This window comes from Ursus americanus, chromosome 12, assembly GCF_024610735.1.
Source record: "Ursus americanus isolate L20-20 chromosome 12, mUrsAme1.1.p, whole genome shotgun sequence".
NCBI lineage: Eukaryota > Metazoa > Chordata > Mammalia > Carnivora > Ursidae > Ursus > Ursus americanus.
The window spans coordinates 50,490,665-50,513,047 of record NC_142138.1 but is presented as its reverse complement, the minus strand read 5'-3'; the positions used below and the strand labels follow the sequence as shown (position 1 = coordinate 50,513,047).

The window sequence follows — 22,383 nt, the reverse complement described above, 5'->3', positions numbered from 1 at the left end:
GGAATGTGTATATATAGAAATTCCTTTATAGATTTCTCATTCTATCTTTTCTATCCAATTTTGTCCCTTGGTCAATATTGTGGGAGGAAAACAGAGTGAAATTCCAATCTGTTCAGTTTTGATAAAGGCTTGGAGAGAAGTTGTAAAGATACTGGAAGTTTTTCAAGTGGTGACAGGAAATAAATTTCTTTGGCCAAGTCCTTGAAGCACAACCAAGTGAACAAAGATGTGATTCTTTTTTTTTTTTCTTTTAAAGATTTTATTTATTCATTTGAGAGAGAGCGAGCGGGCACAAGCTGGGGGGTGGGGCAAAGGGAGAGGAAGAAGCAGGCTCCCCGCTGAGCAGGGAGCCCAATGCGGGGCTCAGTCCCAGGACCCTAAGATCATGACCTGAGCCGAAGGCGGATGCTTAACAATCTGAGCCACCAGGCGCCCCTCAAGATGTGATTCTTTTTTTTTTTTAAAGATTTTATTTATTTATTCGACAGGATAGAGACAGCCAGCGAGAGAGGGAACACAAGCAGGGGGAGTGGGAGAGGAAGAAGCAGGCTCATAGCGGAAGAGCCTGATGTGGGGCTCGATCCCATAACGCCGGGATCACGCCCTGAGCCGAAGGCAGACGCTTAACCGCTGTGCCACCCAGGCGCCCCTCAAGATGTGATTCTTAAAGCTTCACTACCTCATTCTATCAGTTTGTCATATATTTCAGTGTACTCATGAACACTACCTTCCCTGTCATTTCCTTTTTCTACACTCCACAAATAGCAACACATTATTTTGCCTAGGAATGAAAAATATTAAGAGACCACAGATTTTTAACCAATAGTTAAAATGTGAGGTTTTGACATATAGATTTCAATCACTTAGTCTCTGATAATTAAGAATTAAACTACCTTTTCACTAAAGGAAAGCCTTTAACTTAAACCAAGATTAGAAGAGGCAAAAGAGATAGTTCTATTAATAAAAACAATGAAACAATAGTATAGTAGTAGAGATCATACTTTTATAATGCACTAAAACATGAAAAGTTTTTGAATCAAAAGGTCAAATTTAATTCATCTTCAAATAGCTGCTTTGGAGAAGGAGTATAATCCAAGCAAACAAATGACAGTGTTTTAGCTAGATCATTTTTACCAACATCCAGTGGCAGGTATTAGGAAATGGTCATCTGATCTGTGGTAGTAAGTCACAGAAACAATAGCACAGAAAATAGGTTGGAAGACAAGTAAAGTTAGTTTGGGGCCTAGTTTGGGGTATATATACATACAAAACAGGTAGTAGATAGAATTGATGATTGAATGATGGGAAATGATAGGACCCTAAGATTAATCTGTTTTTGGTTAGAGCCACTGGATGGATGGTGATGCTGAGATAAGGTGGTTGACGTGGAAGATGAGGAAATCTGACATAGTTGTGGGACATGTGGGAAGAAGCAGTGGTGTAGATGAATCTGAAGGTTCAAGAAGGGGTTTGCTGTCCCTGTAAATTGGGCAGGTCAAGGAATAGCAATATACGTATCCCACAGTTACTTCCTTATGGTATCTTAAGGGAAATAAACAAGGTTGGGGAAAACAAGAATCTTGACCTATAGCTTGTTGAAGGACAAGCTCATCTGTCCATAAGGTACTTGGTACCATTGTCAGAAACATCATGAAGCTAAATGGGCACAGGACTATTATCAGTATAACTACTGTTTGTATGTGTATGTTTTGTGAAACATAGTTGAGATTATGCCTGTTGCAGAATACTTTTTATTCCTGTGCATAAATTGTTGAATGATGCAAAACAGATTGTATGACACAAATGAGCATTGCCTGACCCAGTAAAATCACGTAAATTATTGAATGATGTATATTACCTTTATTTATGTTCTCTTGATTGGGCAGCATGAGTAATTAACTTTAGAAATAATTAAACTACGTTACTTTAATAATATTTTACATAGAACTTATAAAAAGAGAAAAAAGGTTACAACTTAAGCAGAGATAATTAAACCAAGTTTGACTATTGTTATTAAAAATACATTTGTGAATTAGTATTATTGACAGTATTTATTGAGTACCTACACTGTGCTTGGAGCTGTTTTAAGCATGTTACATGTGTTATCTCATTTGTTACAACAACCTTGTGAGGTAGGTAGTATTATTATTATCTTCATCATCCTCATTTTAAAAAGGGAAATTGAGGCACAGAGATTAAGTAGTTGCCCAAGGTCATACGTTGAGATGGTAGGGCAGGATCTGAACCTAGGCAGTCTCATAAAACATAGGAGATTAAAGTAGAAAAGCCAGGAATTAAAAATGGGCTAGGCTTCTATTCATAGATCTATTTATAGGATAAAAAAGTTACCTACGAATATCATTATAGTACCTAAAATTAGTAATTCTGATCTTTGTCTTGGCAAAGGTACCAGTGATTAAGATAATTTTTACAAATAAAGACAGAAATAAATGAAGGATAACATGAAGACAGTAACAGTCCTTACCATATGTTTGGTTTAATATTTGCTTGTGCATAGAAACTGCTTATGAGTTAAATAAGGCTGAAGCGTGAGGTGGTTTTTGGTTTCGTTACCTAATTCCCATTTTATTCTAAATTATTTTCTCGAACGAGAGAATATACTTATAGTTGTGCTTATATGTATAAAAATGTCCTTTTGAAAGATATGATACCTAATTCAGAAGTTATTTGCAAATTTCAATTTGTGAATGAGGCTTATAAGTTATCTTTTTGGAAGTTCTAACTAGATAATTATTCAATTAAAAAAATGAAGTGAAACAGTTTATTTCCCTTGAAAACTATCTCTTCAGTTTTACTGTTTGTCATGGATAAATTCAGATAATATATAAATACATGTATGGCTCTGGAAATCTGAAGGTGAATTCATTAACTGATTGTGAACATCTCTGAATTGCTTTGCATTAGGAAAAAAAAAATCACAATTGATTATCCTTTCCAGTTTGGAATGGACAAAAAAATCCATATATAAGCCAAGTTCTCAGACTGGCCCTTGTTATAAATGGACAATGGATCATACATCTTGAATTTGAGAAGTAAAAAGTATTAAATAAAATCAAAAGGAAAATAAATTTCCAAAATTAACACAAAGAGAAAGCTAATGTGCTAGTTGTGTATTGATGTGTTATGTGTGTTTCAGATAACCAAGTCAACTGTTCAACTACTTTACCAATCTCTATAAATACTGACGGATAATATAACTCAAGATGCCCTGCTGAAGAGAATTACTTTGAGAATTTGGTGAATTCGCTAACATTTGGACTTCTAAGTAAAAAAACAAAGCTATTACCAAAATTCAATGAGGCCACAGGATTTTTTTAAAGTTCATATTATCTGCTACGTAAAGTATATTTTCATGAATATAAAAATACAATTAAAAATTTTTTTTTTTGGTGGAAGACAGATGTTCACATTTCTTTTCCATTAAGCAGTTGTTTCTGGTGATGAAGAATGATTTGGTAAAGCAGTTAACAATACATTTTCCAAAGACACCAGAGGATCTGTATAATACTGTAAAGCAGGACTGAATCCTTTCTGCTGTAAATACTTGACTCGGCCTTGGTCAATCAGCAATTTACAAAGATGCCCTATTTTCTTCTTTTCTTCAACAGTAAGGAACCTAAACCGAATAAACACAAAGCATCGTTAAAATTCGTGAAAGTTTACAAAAAATTACTTCAGTCACTTCTACTGATTGATAAGTTCCTAAGTAACCTGCAGTATACTAGGTGCTACGTCCCATGCTTCCAAGATACGTTTTATTTATGCCACAATAAAAGTATATTTTAATGTATTCTAAAATTGGATGGTTAAATGCATTTTTGTGAACAGATTCTTGGGGACATGTATCTACAAAGAAAGTCCAGCAATAACAAAATTTTCCTGCCCCGGTGTCGCGCATGTCCCAGCAGTGACTCACCCAGGCGCACTCTCAGTGCTGTCGTCCGGGATTCTGCATCCCCCGTCATCGTGCTCTTCACTGTCAGCATTCTGCTGATCTTTGCTCTTCGTGGTAAGACTGGAGGCTTCCAAAGATGTTCTTCGCATCCCACAAGTCGCCCAACTACTCATTCGCTGGAAGTAGTGGAATTCCACTGCTCCAAGGCCTAGAGCCCTGAAATACTCTGTGCCCACATAATGTCTCCAATCACACCTGTGGTGACAACAGAGTGCAATAACAATGCCAGCCACAGGGCTCCACTTCTCTGCGACATTTTTCTCATTTCCTTCCTTGGCCAAAGTGTTAATTTCTTTTTCTGTTTTATCATTCTTTATGCGTTTGGCTAAAGGTTCTTCATTCCTTTCCTCACAACTGGCAGCATAGGTTTCAACCAAACATCGTAATGCAAGATCTGCAAACACAATTATGTGGCCCCCCCAAACCACATCATCTTTAAAAATAAGTATTTTTTACATTTATTCAGTAATATGGTTTCTAAAATCCCAACAACAAAAACCTGTTTAGCTTTATACTTGTAAGAATTCTTCCATGAATTATCAATTTTGTTCATATTTGCTGTTTTCTCATTAGCATCTCATTTTCTCTAATGATTTATTCTACTTCCCCCCCCCAGACTGGCTGAAGCTTAAGGTCTACAGTCTGTAAAAACTTTTAGTCCAACTACTCAATTTGGCTCTCATTTCTCCTCTGCTTGCTGAGGAAGGGAGTTGTATAGAAAAAAACCACTGATCTACACTTCCATTCCAGGGAAGTTTTTTTTTTAAAGATTTATTTATTTATTTGACAGAGAGACAGCCAGCGAGAGAGGGAACACAAGCAGGGGGAGTGGGAGAGGAAGAAGCAGGCTTCCAGCAGAGGAGCCTGATGTGGGGCTTGATCCCAGAACGCCAGGATCACACCCTGAGCCGAAGGCAGATGCTTAACGACTGAGCCACCCAAGCGCCCCCATTCCAGGGAAATTTTGAGCTTAAGAAACCCAAAGAAAGAATAGAGGGGAAAGGCATCTGCTTAGACTGATGTTAGGTGTCAGTCCTGAAGCACGATGTTCACAGCAAATCCTGACGAGCTGAAGAGCTGGTAAGAGGGAGTCATTCTGTGGAAAGCAGGACTCACTGAGCAGCCCTGCAGTATTTATGCATTCATTCAGCAAGTAGTTACGGAATGTCTTTCACGTGCCAGCTTTGCGAATGTAACGATGATTGTACACCTAAACTTCGAGGTGGGTGTGCTCCACATTAAAAAGAAAAATTTAAACGTAAAAGCTAAACAAATAGATTTTTTGATGACTATGACTATTTCCCAGTGAAGACTGCTCTATGGTTGACAATATTGGGAAGACCCCAAATATATAAGACCCGTATTTTCTGTCTGATTAGACCAGCATGCTGTGCCTATTCAATCAAAAACATATTTTAAAATTTTATTACCCTAAGATGTCATCAGTGACTATGACTTAATATTTCACTAGTAAATTTAATTCAATATATGAGTCGAAGTCAATAAACACTGGGAGAAAGGGATGGCTAATCTATTATTTCATAAACTATTATTTTCTGACAAAATATATTCAGTTTTATTTATATTGGATTTAAAGGATTTTCAGAAATGTGAATAACCAGAAAAATTATTAAAAGAATGAAGTTATTTTAGAATCAGAAAAAGCTTTAACAATCTATTTTTAACCCCTCCTTTATAAAGAACTTAAAGGACAAAGTGACACGCCAAAGAAAGGGATGAGGAAGCACAGCAAATTGGTGGTCAAAATGATTCATTCACAAACGCTTACTGTTTCTACTATATGCCAACCATCATGTTAGCACAGTCCCTGTGCTCAAAAAATTCACAGCATAGTGGGAGAATTATATAAACAAATAATTAAAATAACATAAGGTAAAGATATGCAGATGGAATTATGATAAACACTACGGAAATCAGAAACTGACACAGTATAGTACATCGGAAAAGTACACAGGGCTTCAATTTGCTGACCAGCAGAGCTGCAGGCAGGAAGGAGCAAAGGCTGGAAGGCAGAGGCCAGACTGACAGTCGATCATCCTATGAAAGAGCTTAGACTTTATGCTATAATCATCAGGAACTACTGAAGAGTTTTAAGGGGAAAGACCTATTAGGTGTGTAGCCAAGGGGTCTAAGTATTAGTAATTAAAGAACAAGTAGTGGAAGGAGACCATGAGAGAAAGAAGGGCATAGATGTAGGAGAAGAAGGGGAAAGAAGAATGTCACAATAGAGAAGGAAACAGAATTTCAAGAAGAGCAAGCAACTGGGATGCCTGGCTGGCTCAGGCTGAAGACCATGCAACTCTTGACCTCGGGGTTGTAGAGTTCAAGCCCCACATTGGGTGTAGAGATTACATTAAAATACAATACAATAAAATAAAATAAAAAAAAAATGAAGGGCAAGCAACTACAGCAGAGATTTTTCGGTAAGATAACAACAGAGTGATGAAGGGAGAATTCAGACAGAGTGAATCAAGAGGGGAAAGGGTGTGGAACAATGAAAAATGGCCAATATAGATTATACTTCTGAGAAACTTGGGTCAGATGGGTAAGTGTAAATGAGTGTGCTTTCTTCCTTCCCCAGGACAGAATTGGCTTACGTCAGAAGGCTCTTATGAGGGTCAGATGAGATGAGGTACATGAAAGTTATCTTAAAAACTATGAAGGACAACACAAATGTACAATACTCAAAGCCACTTCCCAGCCAAGTTGAATAATGTCTTACAGAGGCTCCAAGTTCCCTGTATGGGAGATGATGAAACCAGCAGGAGCCGGGAAGATGTAACAATTGTCAACATTCACTGAGCGCTAATATGTGCCGGACACTTACATGTAACCTGGTAAATTATGTTATCTGTTTTATAGATGAGATAACCAAAGCTCAGAAAGGGTAAGTAATTTGCTGAGGTTACATAACATAGCTGAAAAGCCCATGCTCTTTCTACCTCACCATGCTACTCCTGACGGATGGATGTGCTAAGATAAGACATCTTAGATTTTATCTAACATTTCTTTTTTCATGTTCCCCAGAATCCTGGTACATAATCATCTTCTAGTGGGAGAGGTTTCAGAGTCCTTCCCAAGCAACTTCTTGAAAAAATCAGTAGCTTCTGGGGTAGAATCACAGAGTTTCCATAAATGAATTGTTTCCTTTTTGGTTGATATATAACCCCAAAAGCTTTAAGTCTCTTATGACTCAGTATTTACACATGACACTCTTAATTCGTCCTGCAAAATGGCCAAAATAAGCAGATAAATAAGAAAACTCTATCTGATATAACCCAGCGGCAGTGCTACTATGAAGATTAATCAGTTGTAAGCACAGATGATATAAACTACTCAAGAGACTATTTCAATGACTGGGACCATGTGAAGCTAAAACTTGGTGTGTTCATCTAGACATTATTAGTATGTTTACGTACCTGTTGCCACACCACACAGATGCTTTCCAATTCCTACCACAGGTAGTTTTTCTTTGCTTAGCAGAGGAATCTTACCTGAAATAAAAGGAAATGAGAACCGCGTTAGCTCTCTTGTGAGACAAAACATTAGTAAGGCCTCCCAAAAGATAGAACTAATTTAAATCTTTGAATTTAAGGGCTGAAAGAGACTCAAACAAAAACTTCTCACTTTATAGCTGAGGAATAAGAGACTCACAGATGTAGTGACCTGATAAGCAACACAGAGGGCTGCTGACCAGCCAGACTTAAAGTTTCTTTCTTCTTTTTTCCCCCTTTCTTTCCCATGTTATCTCTTCTATACTGACTCAGGACTTTCCCGTTTAAGCCTTATTCTGCTAAATATTATTAACTCATTGATAAAAGAACTCCAAGTTTTCCCTACTAGAAGACGTCTTTTGAACAAATAATACATATGATAAACATATATTAATAACATATTATAAAATACTATATTCAGTATTATAATTAAACTGTAGTGTTTACTATATCTTGATGTTCAAAAATAAGCATATTGTCTTAGCTTTCCACACTATTTTGAAAAAAAGAAAATATTCGTAAGAGTCCTGAGAAACTACAAAAAAAAAAAAAAGTCCACAAGGTAATTCAGTAAGATGTACTATATCACAGTTATGGCCTCCATTCCCCCCTCCCCTATTTATTTTCCTTATAAGATTCTGAAATGAAAAGTATGCTTCTGCCTACAAATCCAGCTACATCATCTAGCACAGTGAACAGTCCAATGGAAGTACTTAGTAAATATTTCAACTTTTCTTTTGCTGCTTTCAAATGTTAGCATATTATATGCTAGGAGAAATGGTACCAAGTGGAATAGTTTGCCTGTGTCAGGGAATACAGAAGTTTAAATTAAGGTAGTTCAAGAAACTTACCATCAATTAGGGTGAAGGGAAAGGATGTCTAAGAAAGCCCTTCTGCTTTATGCTTGAAAATTACCTCATTTCCTCTCTCCTATTTCTTTGGGCTTGGAAAATAGGGCAGAGGAACTTCTGGGAAATGATGGTAGATTAAATGCAAATATCTAGTTTACTCTCTCCTAAAACTCCACCAAAATGAGGATAAAAGGATTTTTTAAAATAATTTTTTATTATGTTATGTTAGTCACCATACAGTACATCCTTAGTTTTTGATGTAAAGTTCCATGATTCATTGTTTGCGTATAACACCCAGTGCACCATGCAGTATGTGCCCTCCTTAATTCCCATCACCGGCCTATCCCAATCCCCCACCCCCCTCCCCTCTGAAGCCCTCAGTTTGTTTCCCAGAATCCATAGTCTCCCGTGGTTCATTCCCCCTTCTGTTTACCCCCCCTTCATTCTTCCCTTTCTTCTCCTACCGATCTCCCTGCTATTTATTATGTTCCATAAAAGGATTTTTAAAAAGGTGTAAACTCACAAGATCTGAAAGAGGACAAAAGGAAACAAAAGTGGGAAAGGCTGTGACTCAACCAAATTTATTCCACAAATTTTCAAAAGGCTCAAGAATTGGGGGCATCAGGCATCTTGGCAGTAGAGCTGAGTAGCTACAACAGAAGAGTGTTGGTGGAAAGTCTGTTTAAGTAGTCAGATCCCCACCTCGTAGCTCCTTGGTGACTACTTCTTTCCCATGTGGTGGAAAACTGTAGACTAATTCTCTGGAGCAAGTAGAACAGGAGGACAGTGGATTGAGGCACAACAGGAGGTTGAAAGTTGAAGTATGGTAAAATAGCAGGAGTCAGTGAGTGTGCATACTAATTTCCCTAGCTTGTGTTCCCCACGGTGTCCCAAGATGTTGGTAATCAGACCTTTACCCTCTAGGTAGGCGATCAGAAGAGTTTCTCTGTGGAATCTGACTTGCCCAAGAGGAAAGATCATACCTTAGGCAGATCACCCCAAAGTGGAGCTCAGAGTCAACAACTCCACCTGAGGACTCAGAGCTCTGAGTCCCACAACCCTAAGAACACACCATCAAGGAGCACCCGACGTTTGAGGACAGCCTCTAAGTTAAGAGACTAAAAATAATGGAAAAGAACAAATTGGTGAAACCAGATTATAAAGGGAGAATAATTCTTTTTTTTTTTTTTTAAGATTTTATTTATTTATTTGACAGACATAGAGACAGCCAGTGAGAGAGGGAACACAAGCAGGGGGAGTGGGAGAGGAAGAAGCAGGCTCATAGCAGAGGAGCCTGATGTGGGGCTCGATCCCATAACGCCAGGATCACGCCCTGAGCCGAAGGCAGACGCTTAACCGCTGTGCCACCCAGGCGCCCCAAGGGAGAATAATTCTAAAAAAACCATTATTAATATCCTCAGAAAGATACTGTAATTATAAAAAAGAACAAGATACAACAATAAAGGTAAATTCAGAGAAAAACTATGAGAGAAGAAATTAAGAAATTAAGTTGGAGAAATTTTAGAAAGTATAGAAAAAAGACCAAAAGACATAACACAGAGAAGTCAAGAGAAGTAGAAAACCAACCCAGTAGGTCTAATAACTAAATCATAAGAATTCCTCCATAAAGGGAGAAAAGAAAAAGTCGAGCAGAGAAAGTTATGAATGAAAGAATGCAAGGCAATTTCCCAGAAAGCTGAGAACACCAGACTCTCTAAATCAGGATTTCTCATCCTTGGCATTACTGACTTTTTGGCCCCAATAATTCTGTCGTGGGGAGCTCTCCTATACCGTATAGGGTATTTAGCAGGCCTCTGGTCTAGCATGATCTCTGGGTGTAGCCATTAGATGCCAGCAGCATGCCCACTGCTATGACAACCTAAAATGTCTCAGACATTGCCAATGGGCCCTGGGGGAAAAAGTGGCCTCCACTAAAAACCACTGCTATAAACGAAAGAGGCAAAATAGATAAAAATATAACCATATGAGGGCATATCATTGTGAAAATTTTCAACACTAAGGACAAAGAAGGCCCTATACATTTCAAGAAAAAGGCAGATCAAATACAAGGGACCAAGATTCAGAACAGCACTGAACTTTTAAATAATACTAGTGGGAACAGAACTTTCGAAATTCTAAAGGAAAATGATTTTCAACTTAGAAATACAAATACCCAGCCAAGCCAAGTATAAAATAAAAGATGTTTCCGGACAATGCAAGGTCTCAAATTTATCTCTAATGCAGTGTTTCGCAGGAAGCTACAGGACTAAGTACTCTGCCCGAACAGAGTAAACCAACAGAGAAAGATGTGGGAAAAGATGTGGAGAAAGAAATTCCCACCCAGGAGAGTGAAGGAAATCCCCGGTTGAGACTTAAGAGAGTTTTAATGTGGATCATTGTGCCCCAGGAACAGGAACATCCAGTCTTGATCGGAACATGTCTGAAGCATACAGGGGAGAATTTTTCAGGAAGATGGAAACTAACAATACTTGGTGAATGTATTACAACAAATACATTTTTCGAAGACCAAGTAAATAAATTATAAATTATCAATTTAGCAAACAATAAAAAATTATACAGGATAAAGTAATTTACTACACGGTCCAGCGATTTAAAAAATGATTTAATCATTTAATACATATTAGAAAGATGAGGAATGGGAAGTGTTTGCACTTGAGGCGGGGCAGGGGTAGGAAATCTTCATCTTCCATTGGGAAAAACCAATAGATAATGCTTGGGGAAAAAACGGGGGGCAGCGAAACAAAAGCCAGTTGTTAGATACTTCAGATAAGTATAAAAATTCACCTATAAGAGGTAAACGTGGTTGGTTCTGAAGAGAGAGCTGTGGCATGGAGGAAGTGGCTGGTGCTGCTTTTAAAACAACCTGAGAACGTGCAGAACTATTTTACTCTTAACCACACATACGTAACTTTAACAAAAGCCCAAAAAAGAAAATCAAAAATACAAAAAAAAAAAAAAAAAAAAAAAAAAAAAAAAAAAGAAAGAAAGGGGGTGGGAATGTCTGCAGTGAACTCATGCAATTGATACTTCCTATTCTTTCTCTTCCCCGAAAATGATGAGTCAATTCCAACCCTGTCACTCAGAAAGGAAGAGAAGTCCTTTAAATAAATGTCACCTTCTCATTTCAAAACTACCTTCACTCACTCTTGGTATGTCATTAAATAAGTCTTTTATTTTAAATAGTAAGAAAAAACTGAAGTATGGAAGTCAGGAGATTATAATTCACATTTTCACTGGTGGCTATATTTTTAGGTAGGTCACTGCTTAGCAGGAAAAAGATTTCCCAGTTAATGCAAATTTTGAAAGGGCAGTATTGAACTAGATTGTAGATATTTGCTCCTTTCTTCTTATCTTTCTCTCTTATTTTGGTTTAAAAATATGGAATGGGGGCACATGGTGGGCACAGAAGAAGAGTGATCTAGAAACTACTTAATAAATATGGTAGGCTACTTTTCAGTATGCTTAATAAGAATTCAACACATAGCATAAAAACTTGTCTAGGATTTTCAATATATTCGGTTAATAGCTTCAAATACAGTGATTTATATATAAATGCTGGGTTGCTTCACAAAGCTGTATTAATTAGTGGATGGAAGAGGTTACTAGGATATGTTTGTATTAATATGAAAAACTATAAAAAGGTACAGAAAAGGCACAAAGAGAATGATTAAAGGGGGTATATGTGTATGAAATGTGACTTCCATGGAGATTCTTTAACAGTTTAGGTAAAGTCATGTTAATTGTAGGCAGAAGGCACTAGCCTTTCCGGTGGGGGGGGGGGAGGGGGGCAGAGGGAGAGGGAGAGAGAGATCTTAAGCAGGCATGGATCCTGAAGCAGGGCTTGATCTCACAACCCTGAGATCATGACCTGAGCTGAAATCAAGAGATGGACGCTCAACTGACTGAGCCACTCAGGTGCTCCTGAACAGACTCATAATTAAAAAGGACAAAGAAGTAACGTAGGGACATATTATCAAAACTCTTAAACTCTTTCCTACTATGACGCTTCGCTTCTAATTGATACTGAAACCTCATTTTAAAAAGTTCTAACCCTAATTCAATTTGCATTTATCCAAATGTTAGATATAACATTCTATATTAACAATGCATTAATTTTAGTTTGTTTTCCCTGAAGCACTGTTCTGCATGACTGGATTTCTAAGCAACCCACAGAATCTGAAACTTCTATGATTAATGGTAGGGCAACTGAAAGTTATGCAACTTACTCAAACACAAGTGTTGAATATCAATTTGAAGTCTCTCAAATACTGAATTCTTCCTTCTGTGTTTGCCATCTACCTGCACAAACAGAACATTGTCATAACAATAGCTTTTTATGTTTAAAAAAAGCTTTATGAAATTAAAAAATTTCTGTTTTCAAAATTCAGAGGAAATAATTTCCCATCTTATTTTTTAATATTTAAAAAACAGATCACTAATTTGAAAATTTAAGATTGTATATTCTTTGGTGAAAATTCCAAAATAACCTTATCATACATTTTTAAAAGGCTTGAAAATGTTATAAATTATTATGTATAATTATTACCTTTAACTCTAAAACTCCCCAATTCACTGATGAAGGAACTAAGGTTCACAGATGTTAAGTGACTAACGTAAGATTACTTGCCCGCTCCTTTGCCTTTGTTAGCTGCTAATACGCTATTTTTGGCTCATTCTTCTTACTCTCTCTGGAAGATCACAACCACCATTCTGGTCTATGTCCATGTGCCTATGACTTACAAATCAACACTGTGGCCCAGATATTTTTAATGAGCACCAGACACATATCTAGCTGTGAACTAGAAAGCTCCACTTCAATGGCAAAATCATTCAAAACTGAACCCATCATCTCTCTCCCCAAACCTATTTTTTCTCTTCCTTCTTCTATATTCCCTACCTTAGATAAAAGGCACCACCAATCACTTAAAGCCATAAAGTGTCACCTGAAATAACTCCTCTCTCATTCTTAGTGACTAATAAATCACCAGGTCTCCTTGCTTCCAAAATCTTAGCATTTCTCATATTCTTTCCCTCCTCTCCATTCCACTGCAACAGCCTCAGCTCTGGCCCATTTCCTACTTGGATTACTGGATAATAATTATCTTGTTATTAATTTCCCTACTTCAAGTTTTAGACTCTTCTGATATAGCTTTTATGGTACTGCTAGGATGAACTTTAAAAGAACCTTTTTATTTTCTTCACCAACTCTTACATATTCTTTCAATCGCCTCTCAGCTGTCACTTCCTCCAGGAAACCTTCCCTGACCCACACTACACTGAGGCTAGTCTTCTGTCTTCATGCTCCTAAGGCCTCTGGTACTTACCATTATCATAAGAGACTTAGCATACCACACCAAAATACTCGCAAGTCTGCCCCACTAGGTGTAAGCTTCTCAAAGACAAGAACTACATCTTGTTCCACTGAATCCCCAGCATGTAGCAGGATAAAGTCGAACTCCTTCCCTTGGCATAAACCAGGACACCTTCCAGAGTCTAGCCATCGTCTCCCATCTCATCACCACTGAACTCTACTTGGGACCATGCATTCCCATCACACAGAAGTGTTTCCACATTTCCTTGTTGTCTTACGTATTTGGTTACACTGTTCCTCAAACCCTCTATCTAGGAAACACCAATTCTCCTTTCAAGATAGAACTCAGGCATCACCTTTTCTATGTAGCCATTTGCATCCCTTCCCTGCAATAAAACATGTCACTCCCTCTTTTGAAACTGTACTGTGCTCTGTGCAGATTTTTTCATACTTTGATACTTTTCTATAATCATTAATTCGTCTGTCTCTCCTTTCTAAATATCAGTAATAGAGCACAGGGACCTTGTCTTGACTTTATCTACCCAATGTCTGTCACGGTGCCTAATGGTATGCTCAAGAAATATTTACTGAATGAATAGTTAGTAGGTGGCACAGGTAGGTTAGAACCCAAGACTTTTAACTCCTAGCTTGAGCTTGGCCCTTTCTACATATTTTCTTGTCTCTGCAAATAATTTTAAGAGCACACCTCAATGGACTTAAAATTTAGACTAAAAAACTTATCTTCAGTTTAAGTTATCAATCTAATTGGAATAAAAAGCCATATCAAATCAACACAAAAAAATAATTTTCTTTGAGACATGTTTCTGAGTATCATTGTTTCTTTTTTTAACAAGAAAAGTGCAAATGAAGTTTGGTTACTAATACACTGCATGATTTCACTTACCTTGAATCTCGTGGTCACCTTTTCTACTAGGATGAAGTGAACTTTTTCAGCATCTTTTAAGGCAATATCAACCCAATGAGATAATTTTCCCTTTCCTGCTCCAAACTCAACAAAGCATCTTCTTGGACCAAGTAACTTCAATTTTTCAATGTTACCTAAAATAGAAGCCTGCAAACTTCACAAGATTATTTTATAAACTAGAGCAAAGACATTTGGCTTGAATGGGAAAATAGCAAGGTAATTTCTACAAAAGGCAGCATGTCCACATTGATTATTTTTGTTTGGCTTTAAATTTTTTCCCTTGCTTTGAAATTTTTAACACATAATACTCAGAACCATATCCATGCCAAAAGATTTTAATATATGTTTACACATATTTTTTGAAATGGAAAGATTTTGTTCCCTGTACGATAAACTAAACAAAATCTCATTAAGAACTATATTTAGAAAGAATGTTAGTTTTTGACAAATGAAAAAAGGCCAATTTTAGTATAGTTACTATGGCCTAAACATACCTGCTGTTTCAGGTGTTTGGTTGCAGAATCACCATTTTTAGGGTCATTAAGGGCATCATGCAATGCTGGATGGGACAGAATTTGATCTTTAAGTGGAGAGTTCAAACCTGTGCCAAATATAAGCACAATAGCTTAAGCAACCAAACATGAAACCGTGGGGCTCTGAACAATGGTAGTAACATCTTGTAAACCACACTGGTATCAACTCATGTGGCGTCTAATTATTCTAAAAATTTTAACTTGGAACTGTAGGCAGACTTACCTTCACTTGCTTTCCGCAATTTCTTAATTAAGTTTTCCAACTGCTCTTCAGAGAGAGAAGAAATTGAAACCTATATACAAAAATGGGGCATGAGCTTGTCTGGGAACTAACCATCACTAACAATTCTATAGGAAAATGCATTCTAAATTCAAAACAATTAATTTATTCTAAACAAAAATTGGAACACAGCTTATTCACAGAAATAGCTTACAGACACCTTTTAAAATTAAATATTAAGTACTTACTAATTGTTCAGGTATTTCTGTTTCATCTTTTAAGCCTGCGTTAATATCTTGAATAAAGAAGTCCTTAATAAAAACAAAACCACAACAATACTGTTATTAATGTGAAGAGCTCACAAAAATTAAGGTGAAAAACTGATCCTTCCCTTCTTCCCATACTCTGTACCTGCCATCCTCCCTTTCTCCCATTTATGAATTAAGTAATTACTGAGCACCTATGTGGTCCTTAATTTGCTTTGGTGCTGAGGACTGACGTAGAGAACAGAACCAGAGTAGAGAACAGAACCGACAAAAATCTCTTATGTTCATGAATCATACATTCTAGTGAGCTGTTATCTGAATAAATGTTTATAGTCTAAAGGAATTTGTTAGTAATTTGTATTAACGTTTTCACCTATCTATAGCACAGATTAAGGACTGTGTCAGTTTTGCTTATGATGTTACAGCAAAAACAACAAAGTACCAACTACACACGGCTGTTTATCAGACAGGCAGCATGACTCAAAAATAGAGATAACATACGATACTATAATGGTTTAGGTATGATTTCTTTTATTTTAAAATGCTGATTAAAATAAAAAATAGAAATGTACTATGACACTATGTTGTTTAAATTAACATAGTAAATCTTTCTAGTGTATCTTCAGAGAGAAAAATTCCACCTAAGTATCTAGATCAGCATTGTCCAACAGAACTATCTGCAAGGATGGAAATGTTCCATATCTTCCCTGGAACATGGCAGCCGTTAGTTTTGAAATATTGCTAGTGTGAGGAATTGGATTTTCAATTTCATTTTAATTAACTCGAATTAAATAGTTACACATGGCTAGTGGTTACCATACTGGACCATGTAGATATAGAAGAATCAAATAATACTATTTCTACAAATCCTGTTCTAAAAGTAAAAGCTACTCCTGGGACTTATGCATACGAATCGGCTTTTGTTATACAGGAGGGTAACATGCTGACTGTGTGTTGCTGCCTTTACTTATATGGATAATAAGGATACTGGAGACTAGGTGGAATAGGTGAAGACAGTAGGTATTACAATGTTCTGTTGAATGACTGGAAAAACTGTAATAGAAAATTAGCTAGAACTATTATTGACATACTCTTAGTTTAAAATGGTTGCCAAGAGTGCCCCAGGTAAGTTGTGCTGTGGGCTAGATTTTTTTTTTTGTTAAAGATTTTATTTATTTGAGAGAGAGACTGAGAGAGAGAGAGAATACGAGCAGGACAAAAGTAGAGGGACAAGCAGACTCCCCTCTGAGCAGGGAGCCTGACATAGGACTCGATCCCCCAACCTGGGCCAAAGGCAGACGCTACTGACTGAGCCACCCAGGCACCCTGTGGACTAGATTTTTAAATGTGAAAACTATTTATACAGGAGAAACTTATCACCAATTTACTTTCATTTGGCATGCAGAATTTTTAAAAAAGATTTATTTATTTTAGAGAGAGCGAGGGAGTGAGAGTGAGTGGGGGGAGCGGCAGAGGGAGAGAATCTTCAAGCAGATTCCCCACTGAGCATGGAGCCAGACTCCCGGCTCCATCTCATGACCCATGAGATCATGACCTGAGCCAAAACCAAGAGTCAAAGGCTGAACTGACTGAGCCACCCAGGCGCCACAATATATAGAATTTTTAAAAAATGATGAATAGTTTTACAAAATAAACCAGGATAGTGATAAAACTTTGCCTGGGTTCCAAGTTTCACGTTACACATAATGCACTACATAAATGCCATTCTGCATTTTTTTCCTGCATCCTGTCATCCCACTGTTCTCCTTCCTTTCCATGGTTTCCTGGCATGCAATGGAGTCTGTGCAGGGCTATTCCATTTTTTTTTTTTTAAGATTTTATTTATTTATTTGACAGAGAGAGAAAGAGCACACAAGCAGGGGGAGCAGCAGGCAGAGGGAAAGGGAGAAGCGGGCTCCCAGCTGAACAGGAAGCCTGAAGCAGGGCTTGATCCCAGGTCCCTGGGATCATGACCTGAGCCAAAGACAGACGCTGAACTGACTGAGCCACCCAGGGGGGTAATTCCCTTTTTAATAAATTCACCTCTTCTCTCAAACTTTTCCCAGAACACGTATTCCACCAGCCCCTAACTAGTCCTTCTAATTCCAAGCTACCTTCCCACACTGCTCTGAGAGAAAGTTTTATAAGCGGTAAATCTGACCACACCATTCTTTAGCTTAAAACCTTTCAGTGGTTCCCCATATCTTTCAGAATAAAGTCCGCGTTCTTTGAAAGTCTCAGTGTGGTTTCCCAGTTTGTCTTTGTGCATACAGTTCTCACCTACAAGGACTCTTCTTCCTTTTCTTTGCCAAATCAAGACACAGGTCAAGTGTTACTCCCTCTGGAAAGCTTTTCTTGACCCCTTGGATATAATTTTAATTTTTATACAAGTATGTGCTCTTATGACATGTACTTACTTCTTTCATTGAACTTATTAAGATCAATTATTTACAAGTTAATTTACCAGTCTCAAATAAACTCCTTGAAGGCTGGGACCATATTTTATTGAAATAAATTTAGTAAGCACTAAGTAAATATTTGGAATACATTGTGAAATTACTCTCTAAACAAGACACTTATTGCATAAAATTCTTTTATCTGAATTAGGATTATAAGTGGATTCACAGTCTGATGTCCTATATACACTCAAATGCATTTACCACATTCAAGCCTTCTGAGGCCAGAGTCTTGTTAAGTATTCACATTTGTAATCAACTAAGTATATATAAACATTACATACCACATATTTCACCTTTCAGTTTTACTGATCAAACACTTACAGGTTTTGGCTTCTCTCTTGAGTTACATTTTTTCAAATGCTTTGCTAGTTGATCTTCATATACTGTGCTAAATTTAAAGAGAAAATTATTTAAAATAAGACCTGTGACAATTATTCTTTCTAGCATAGAAAAACCCTTATCTGACCCATACTTACTGTTTTGGATCTAAAGGACACAGAATTCTTTTCCGAGCATTTTCTTCCTAATAAAGAAAGATGATATGTTGACTTGGATGAAAAAGATCAAGTTCATTGCTTACAGACACTAGATATAACTTTAGTGTAATCATAAGCTTATACATTCCCAAAACAAGGTAAGGAAACCTTAGAAGGACATTAATAAAACATTGGCAAGATAAGGTCATAGAGTTTAACAACAAAAATCTCCAAAATAGCTAGTTTTTGTATATATGAGCAAATACTGCTTTGGACAAGGGTTTATAGCATTAAATAGGTTATAGAGAAGGCCTACATATGGAATTTTGAATCTATGATAGCATGACTATAATTTGCACTATTATTTTATACTAATATTATTTTAAAATAATATTTTACAGTTTCTCTTGGGGGGGGCAAAACCACCTTCACTTAAGAACCAGTGGGTAAAAATGTGTACAAGTGGTCTCAGCTGTATGATACTTAAGACAAAAAGATGGAAACATAATGCCCAATTAGATCATAAATCACAGATTCAGTAGGACACCCACAGTTGAAAACCAAATGTAAAGTGTTTCCCTTGGTGTCTTGCAACGTTTCTTCAAGGGACCAATAACAACATTCCTTCTTCTCCAGGAATACCAATCGGTTTGTAAGGAACTAGTCATATTCTACTACTGTCACTAACTGCATTCATCTTTGAGATGTTTCATTAAGGTCAAGTATAAGGTCTTAGAGTGAAAACAAAACTTTCTCTTACCACAAATCTCACTTCTAAAAATTTTATTTATTATTTTATAAATCTCATTTTTTGATCAAGGGATGTTTGCTGGTCCCCTCAAAACCACTCAATACGACTGTAGGTATACTTCAAAGAGGTCTCACCATGAGTCACAGGTCTCCCACATTCCAAAACAAGAATATGTTTGTTTCTGTATGCTTCACTCTAGGCAAGTATCAGGCAAATCTAAATATGAAGTAGAGTTATGGCTATGATTGACAGTAGCAGATGAAGGAGCTCTGGGGGCTGTTCTGTACTGGATATTGCCGGGGGTAAACCATCTGACTAACAGAAATAATGTCAATTAATACTGGACATCCAGAAGGCATGAAACCAGGTGCTTGCCTATTTGGATTCTAAAACTGATTAAACAGGTTCCTCTTCTACAAGCATTCTGCTCCTCTTGTTCTTAGTTTTATTTTTCTATCATATATATTCTAAAGAAATACACATACACAAAAATACACAGTGGACTCTTGAAGGGGGGAGGGGCAGCCACCCCCTCATTGACAACTTCTGGCTTCTCAAAAAATGAGATTTAAAAACTTTTTGACTTGGGGCGCCTGGGTGGCTCAGTCGTTAAGCGTCTGCCTTCGGCTCAGGGCGTGATCCTGGCGTTCTGGGATGGAGCCCCGCATCAGGCTCCTCTGCTGGAAGCCTGCTTCTTCATCTCCCACTCCCCCTACTTGTGTTCCCTCTCTCACTGGTTCTCTCTGTCAAATAAATAAATAAAATCTTAAAAAAAAAAAACAAAACCTTTTTGACTTTACTAATAGTCTACTGTTGACCTGAAGCCTTACTGCTAACATAAACAGCTGATTAATGCATATTTTTTGTCGTACGTATTATACACCGTGTTCTTACAATAAAGCTAAAGAAAATGTTATTAATGAAGTCTTAATAAGGAAAATACATTCATAGTACTGTACTGTTTATGAAATCCATGTGTAAGTGGACTGCACAGTTCAAACACGTGGTCAAGGGTTAACTGCACATATATATACGTATATATATATATACATATATGTATATATATATATACTTTTTTTTTTAATTAAAGACTTTATTTACTTATTTGAGAGAGCGAGAGAGTGCACAAGCCGGGGAGAGGCAGTGGGAGAGAGAGAAGCAGGCTCCCCCATGAGCAGAGAGCCTGATGTGGGGCTCGATCCCATGACCCTGGGACCATGACCCACGCCTAAGGGAAACGCTACCGACTTAGCCACCCAGACGCCCCAAGGGTCAATTGTATATTGACAGTGCAATTATATGCATCATAGAATTCTCAAACAAAATTGTACGCCTCCTGTCTTCAATTTTAAAAGGAAAGTCAATTCTTACATGATTTTAAATCTTTCCTTCCCCCCTTCAGCAGGTACAAGTTGCTTTCAAAACACCGTACTCTAATTTTTTTTTAGTTTTTAATCACTGCGTGCTCATCCGAAGTGCACTCCTTAATCCCCAACACCTATTTCACCCATTCCTTCCCTTTCCCCTTTAGTAACCATCAGTTTGTTCTCTACAATTAAGAGTTGTCTGTCTAGACAAAATTTTTAAAAAGTTTCTCAACCGCATGCACACGAAGTGATTATTATTCACAAAACAATCAGAACACAATTAGTGAAACCTTGGGATCTTTGATCTCTATTCTTTCTAAACTACCTTTTCCCATCAGGAAGGCGGAGACTGGGCGGAGTGTCTGAGGCGGTAGTTTAGCGTAAAACTAAGATCTACCATTACCATAAGTTAGTATCAAAATAAACGGGTCACTGCTGGCGCTCTAGTTAGTGCGAGAAACACTGCACTTCGCTGGGGCTCATCATCGCTCCCTGGGGAGGGCAGGGCTGCGCTTAGTACAGGAAAAGCTGGAAAATCCAGGGAGCAGAAGCAGAAATCTGTCGGAGGGGAGTTGCCGGACCAAGAAACTTATTTCGAACTCTCCAGAGGGTAGGGCAATACCAGACCTCCGCGACTCCAGCGTGTTCCCCACAGAATCTTTTCCCTGCTGCCACCACCATCCTGCAGAACCGCTTCTTCTTTTCCACATAGTAACTGCACCGACCCTCAGCCGGAAACTCAGTCGTGTGCGGGGCCGGCGCAGAAGCCGCCATAATTCAGGGTTCGTTTAGGGTGGTAAGCATCGGGTGAAGAGAAGAAAAGTTCTCCGATTCCCTCGGGTTCCCTTCCCTTAACAAATATGGCTGCCCGGGTCCCGCCACGCAGGTTAATACCCGGAACTGCCTCCCCATCCTCCGCAAAACCGGAAGAAACTGATGGTGGCTGACGAGGTCCAAATCTCCCCCGCCTTCCCACTGTTTCTGTTTCCCCGCCTCCTCAGCGGAAGCCGAGCGCCAAACTCAAATTTTAGCAGGACCCGGACTCCTTCAGGCTAGTTCCGTGGGCCGGGCCTGCTGGACTTTTCCGCTTACTGGCAGGGGCAGCGGACCAACATGAGCCAGGTTCTGTTCCAGGAGCTAGTCCCGCTGCAGGTGAAATGCAAAGACTGCGAGGAGAGGTGCGTTCCGCGTTACCCCGTGCCCGCGGGTGGCGGTTGGGGTCCGGCCAAGGCGGGGGGCGGGAAGGAGGGAGGAAGATGGCGGCTCTGGCCAGTGGACACCTGCTTGCGGCTGGGTGTGCTACGGGTGTCCCGGGACGCGGAGAGAGTCTCACTTGGAACCAAATATTACCTCTCTCACCAAGTTGGCGGTTACGGAGGGAACAGAAGGGAGAGTATGAGGAAATGGGAAGCTGACCCGCGTCAAGTTAATTTCAAAAGAAAACAAACTTAGCGCTGAACGGAATCACGGAAGATTATAGTCCTACTCTTTCTTTTTGACAAAGTTAATTTTGTCCGGAGAAGTGAAATAATTTGCACGAGAGCTCACAACAAGTTCACGGCGGGGCCGGCGCTAGAACTCTGGCCTTGGCTCCCCGCCCTTTTTTCGCTCTTCTTTGAATTATATTGGAAGTAAATGTAAGTTTCAGCTTAAAAAAGGTTTTATGGTGTAGTGCCTTTTCTTTACATTAGTTACTAAAAATAAGTTACGTT

At 38.2% G+C, this 22,383-nt stretch overlaps 3 protein-coding genes across 9 annotated transcripts in view; 2 read left to right on the top strand and 1 right to left on the bottom strand.

The window, feature by feature from the left end:
* The window catches only part of LRRC39 (leucine rich repeat containing 39), a 29,221-nt gene extending 25,402 nt beyond the window's left edge, over positions 1 to 3,819 (top strand). For 4 of the 5 annotated variants that reach the window (XM_045801693.2, XM_045801691.2, XM_087866132.1 and 1 more), the window contains one exon: positions 3,158 to 3,819. In XM_045801693.2, coding sequence (XP_045657649.1) covers positions 3,158 to 3,213 — 56 coding nt within the window. In that variant the 3' untranslated portion in view covers positions 3,214 to 3,819. The remainder of the gene's footprint in view (positions 1 to 3,157) is intronic. The other variant, XM_045801696.2, reaches the window with a different exon arrangement.
* TRMT13 (tRNA methyltransferase 13) lies at positions 233 to 21,557 on the bottom strand. Of its 3 annotated transcripts, none has more exons than XM_045801686.2 (11): positions 21,299 to 21,557; positions 18,554 to 18,600; positions 18,399 to 18,465; positions 15,601 to 15,663; positions 15,356 to 15,425; positions 15,094 to 15,200; positions 14,579 to 14,746; positions 12,590 to 12,662; positions 7,417 to 7,491; positions 3,938 to 4,370; positions 233 to 3,637 (listed from the first exon to the last, which is right to left on the bottom strand). In XM_045801686.2, the coding sequence occupies exons 1-11, from the start codon at positions 21,443 to 21,445 to the stop codon at positions 3,442 to 3,444; spliced, it is 1,446 nt and encodes a 481-aa protein (XP_045657642.1). In that variant the 5' UTR covers positions 21,446 to 21,557; the 3' UTR covers positions 233 to 3,441. The 3 variants fall into 3 exon arrangements, with proteins under 3 accessions (XP_045657642.1, XP_045657643.1, XP_087722253.1); XM_045801687.2 differs by having other exon boundaries at positions 15,094 to 15,158; XM_087866127.1 differs by lacking the exon at positions 21,299 to 21,557 and adding an exon at positions 19,439 to 19,520.
* The window catches only part of SASS6 (SAS-6 centriolar assembly protein), a 50,608-nt gene continuing 49,767 nt past the window's right edge, over positions 21,543 to 22,383 (top strand). The window contains exon 1 of the mRNA XM_045801683.2: positions 21,543 to 21,849. Within this exon, the coding sequence (XP_045657639.1) occupies positions 21,785 to 21,849 (65 nt within the window). The 5' untranslated portion in view covers positions 21,543 to 21,784. The remainder of the gene's footprint in view (positions 21,850 to 22,383) is intronic.

Coding starts and splice junctions, on each gene's coding strand:
- TRMT13 (XM_045801686.2), bottom strand. CDS start 21,445: ATGGCGGCTTCTGCGCCGGCCCCGCACACGACTGAGTTTCCGGCTGAG. Junction 4,371..7,416: donor TCTGTGTGGTGTGGCAACAG/GTACGTAAACAT, acceptor TTGTGTTTGCAG/ATCTTGCATTACGATGTTTG. Junction 3,638..3,937: donor AGCACTGAGAGTGCGCCTGG/GTGAGTCACTGC, acceptor TATTCGGTTTAG/GTTCCTTACTGTTGAAGAAA.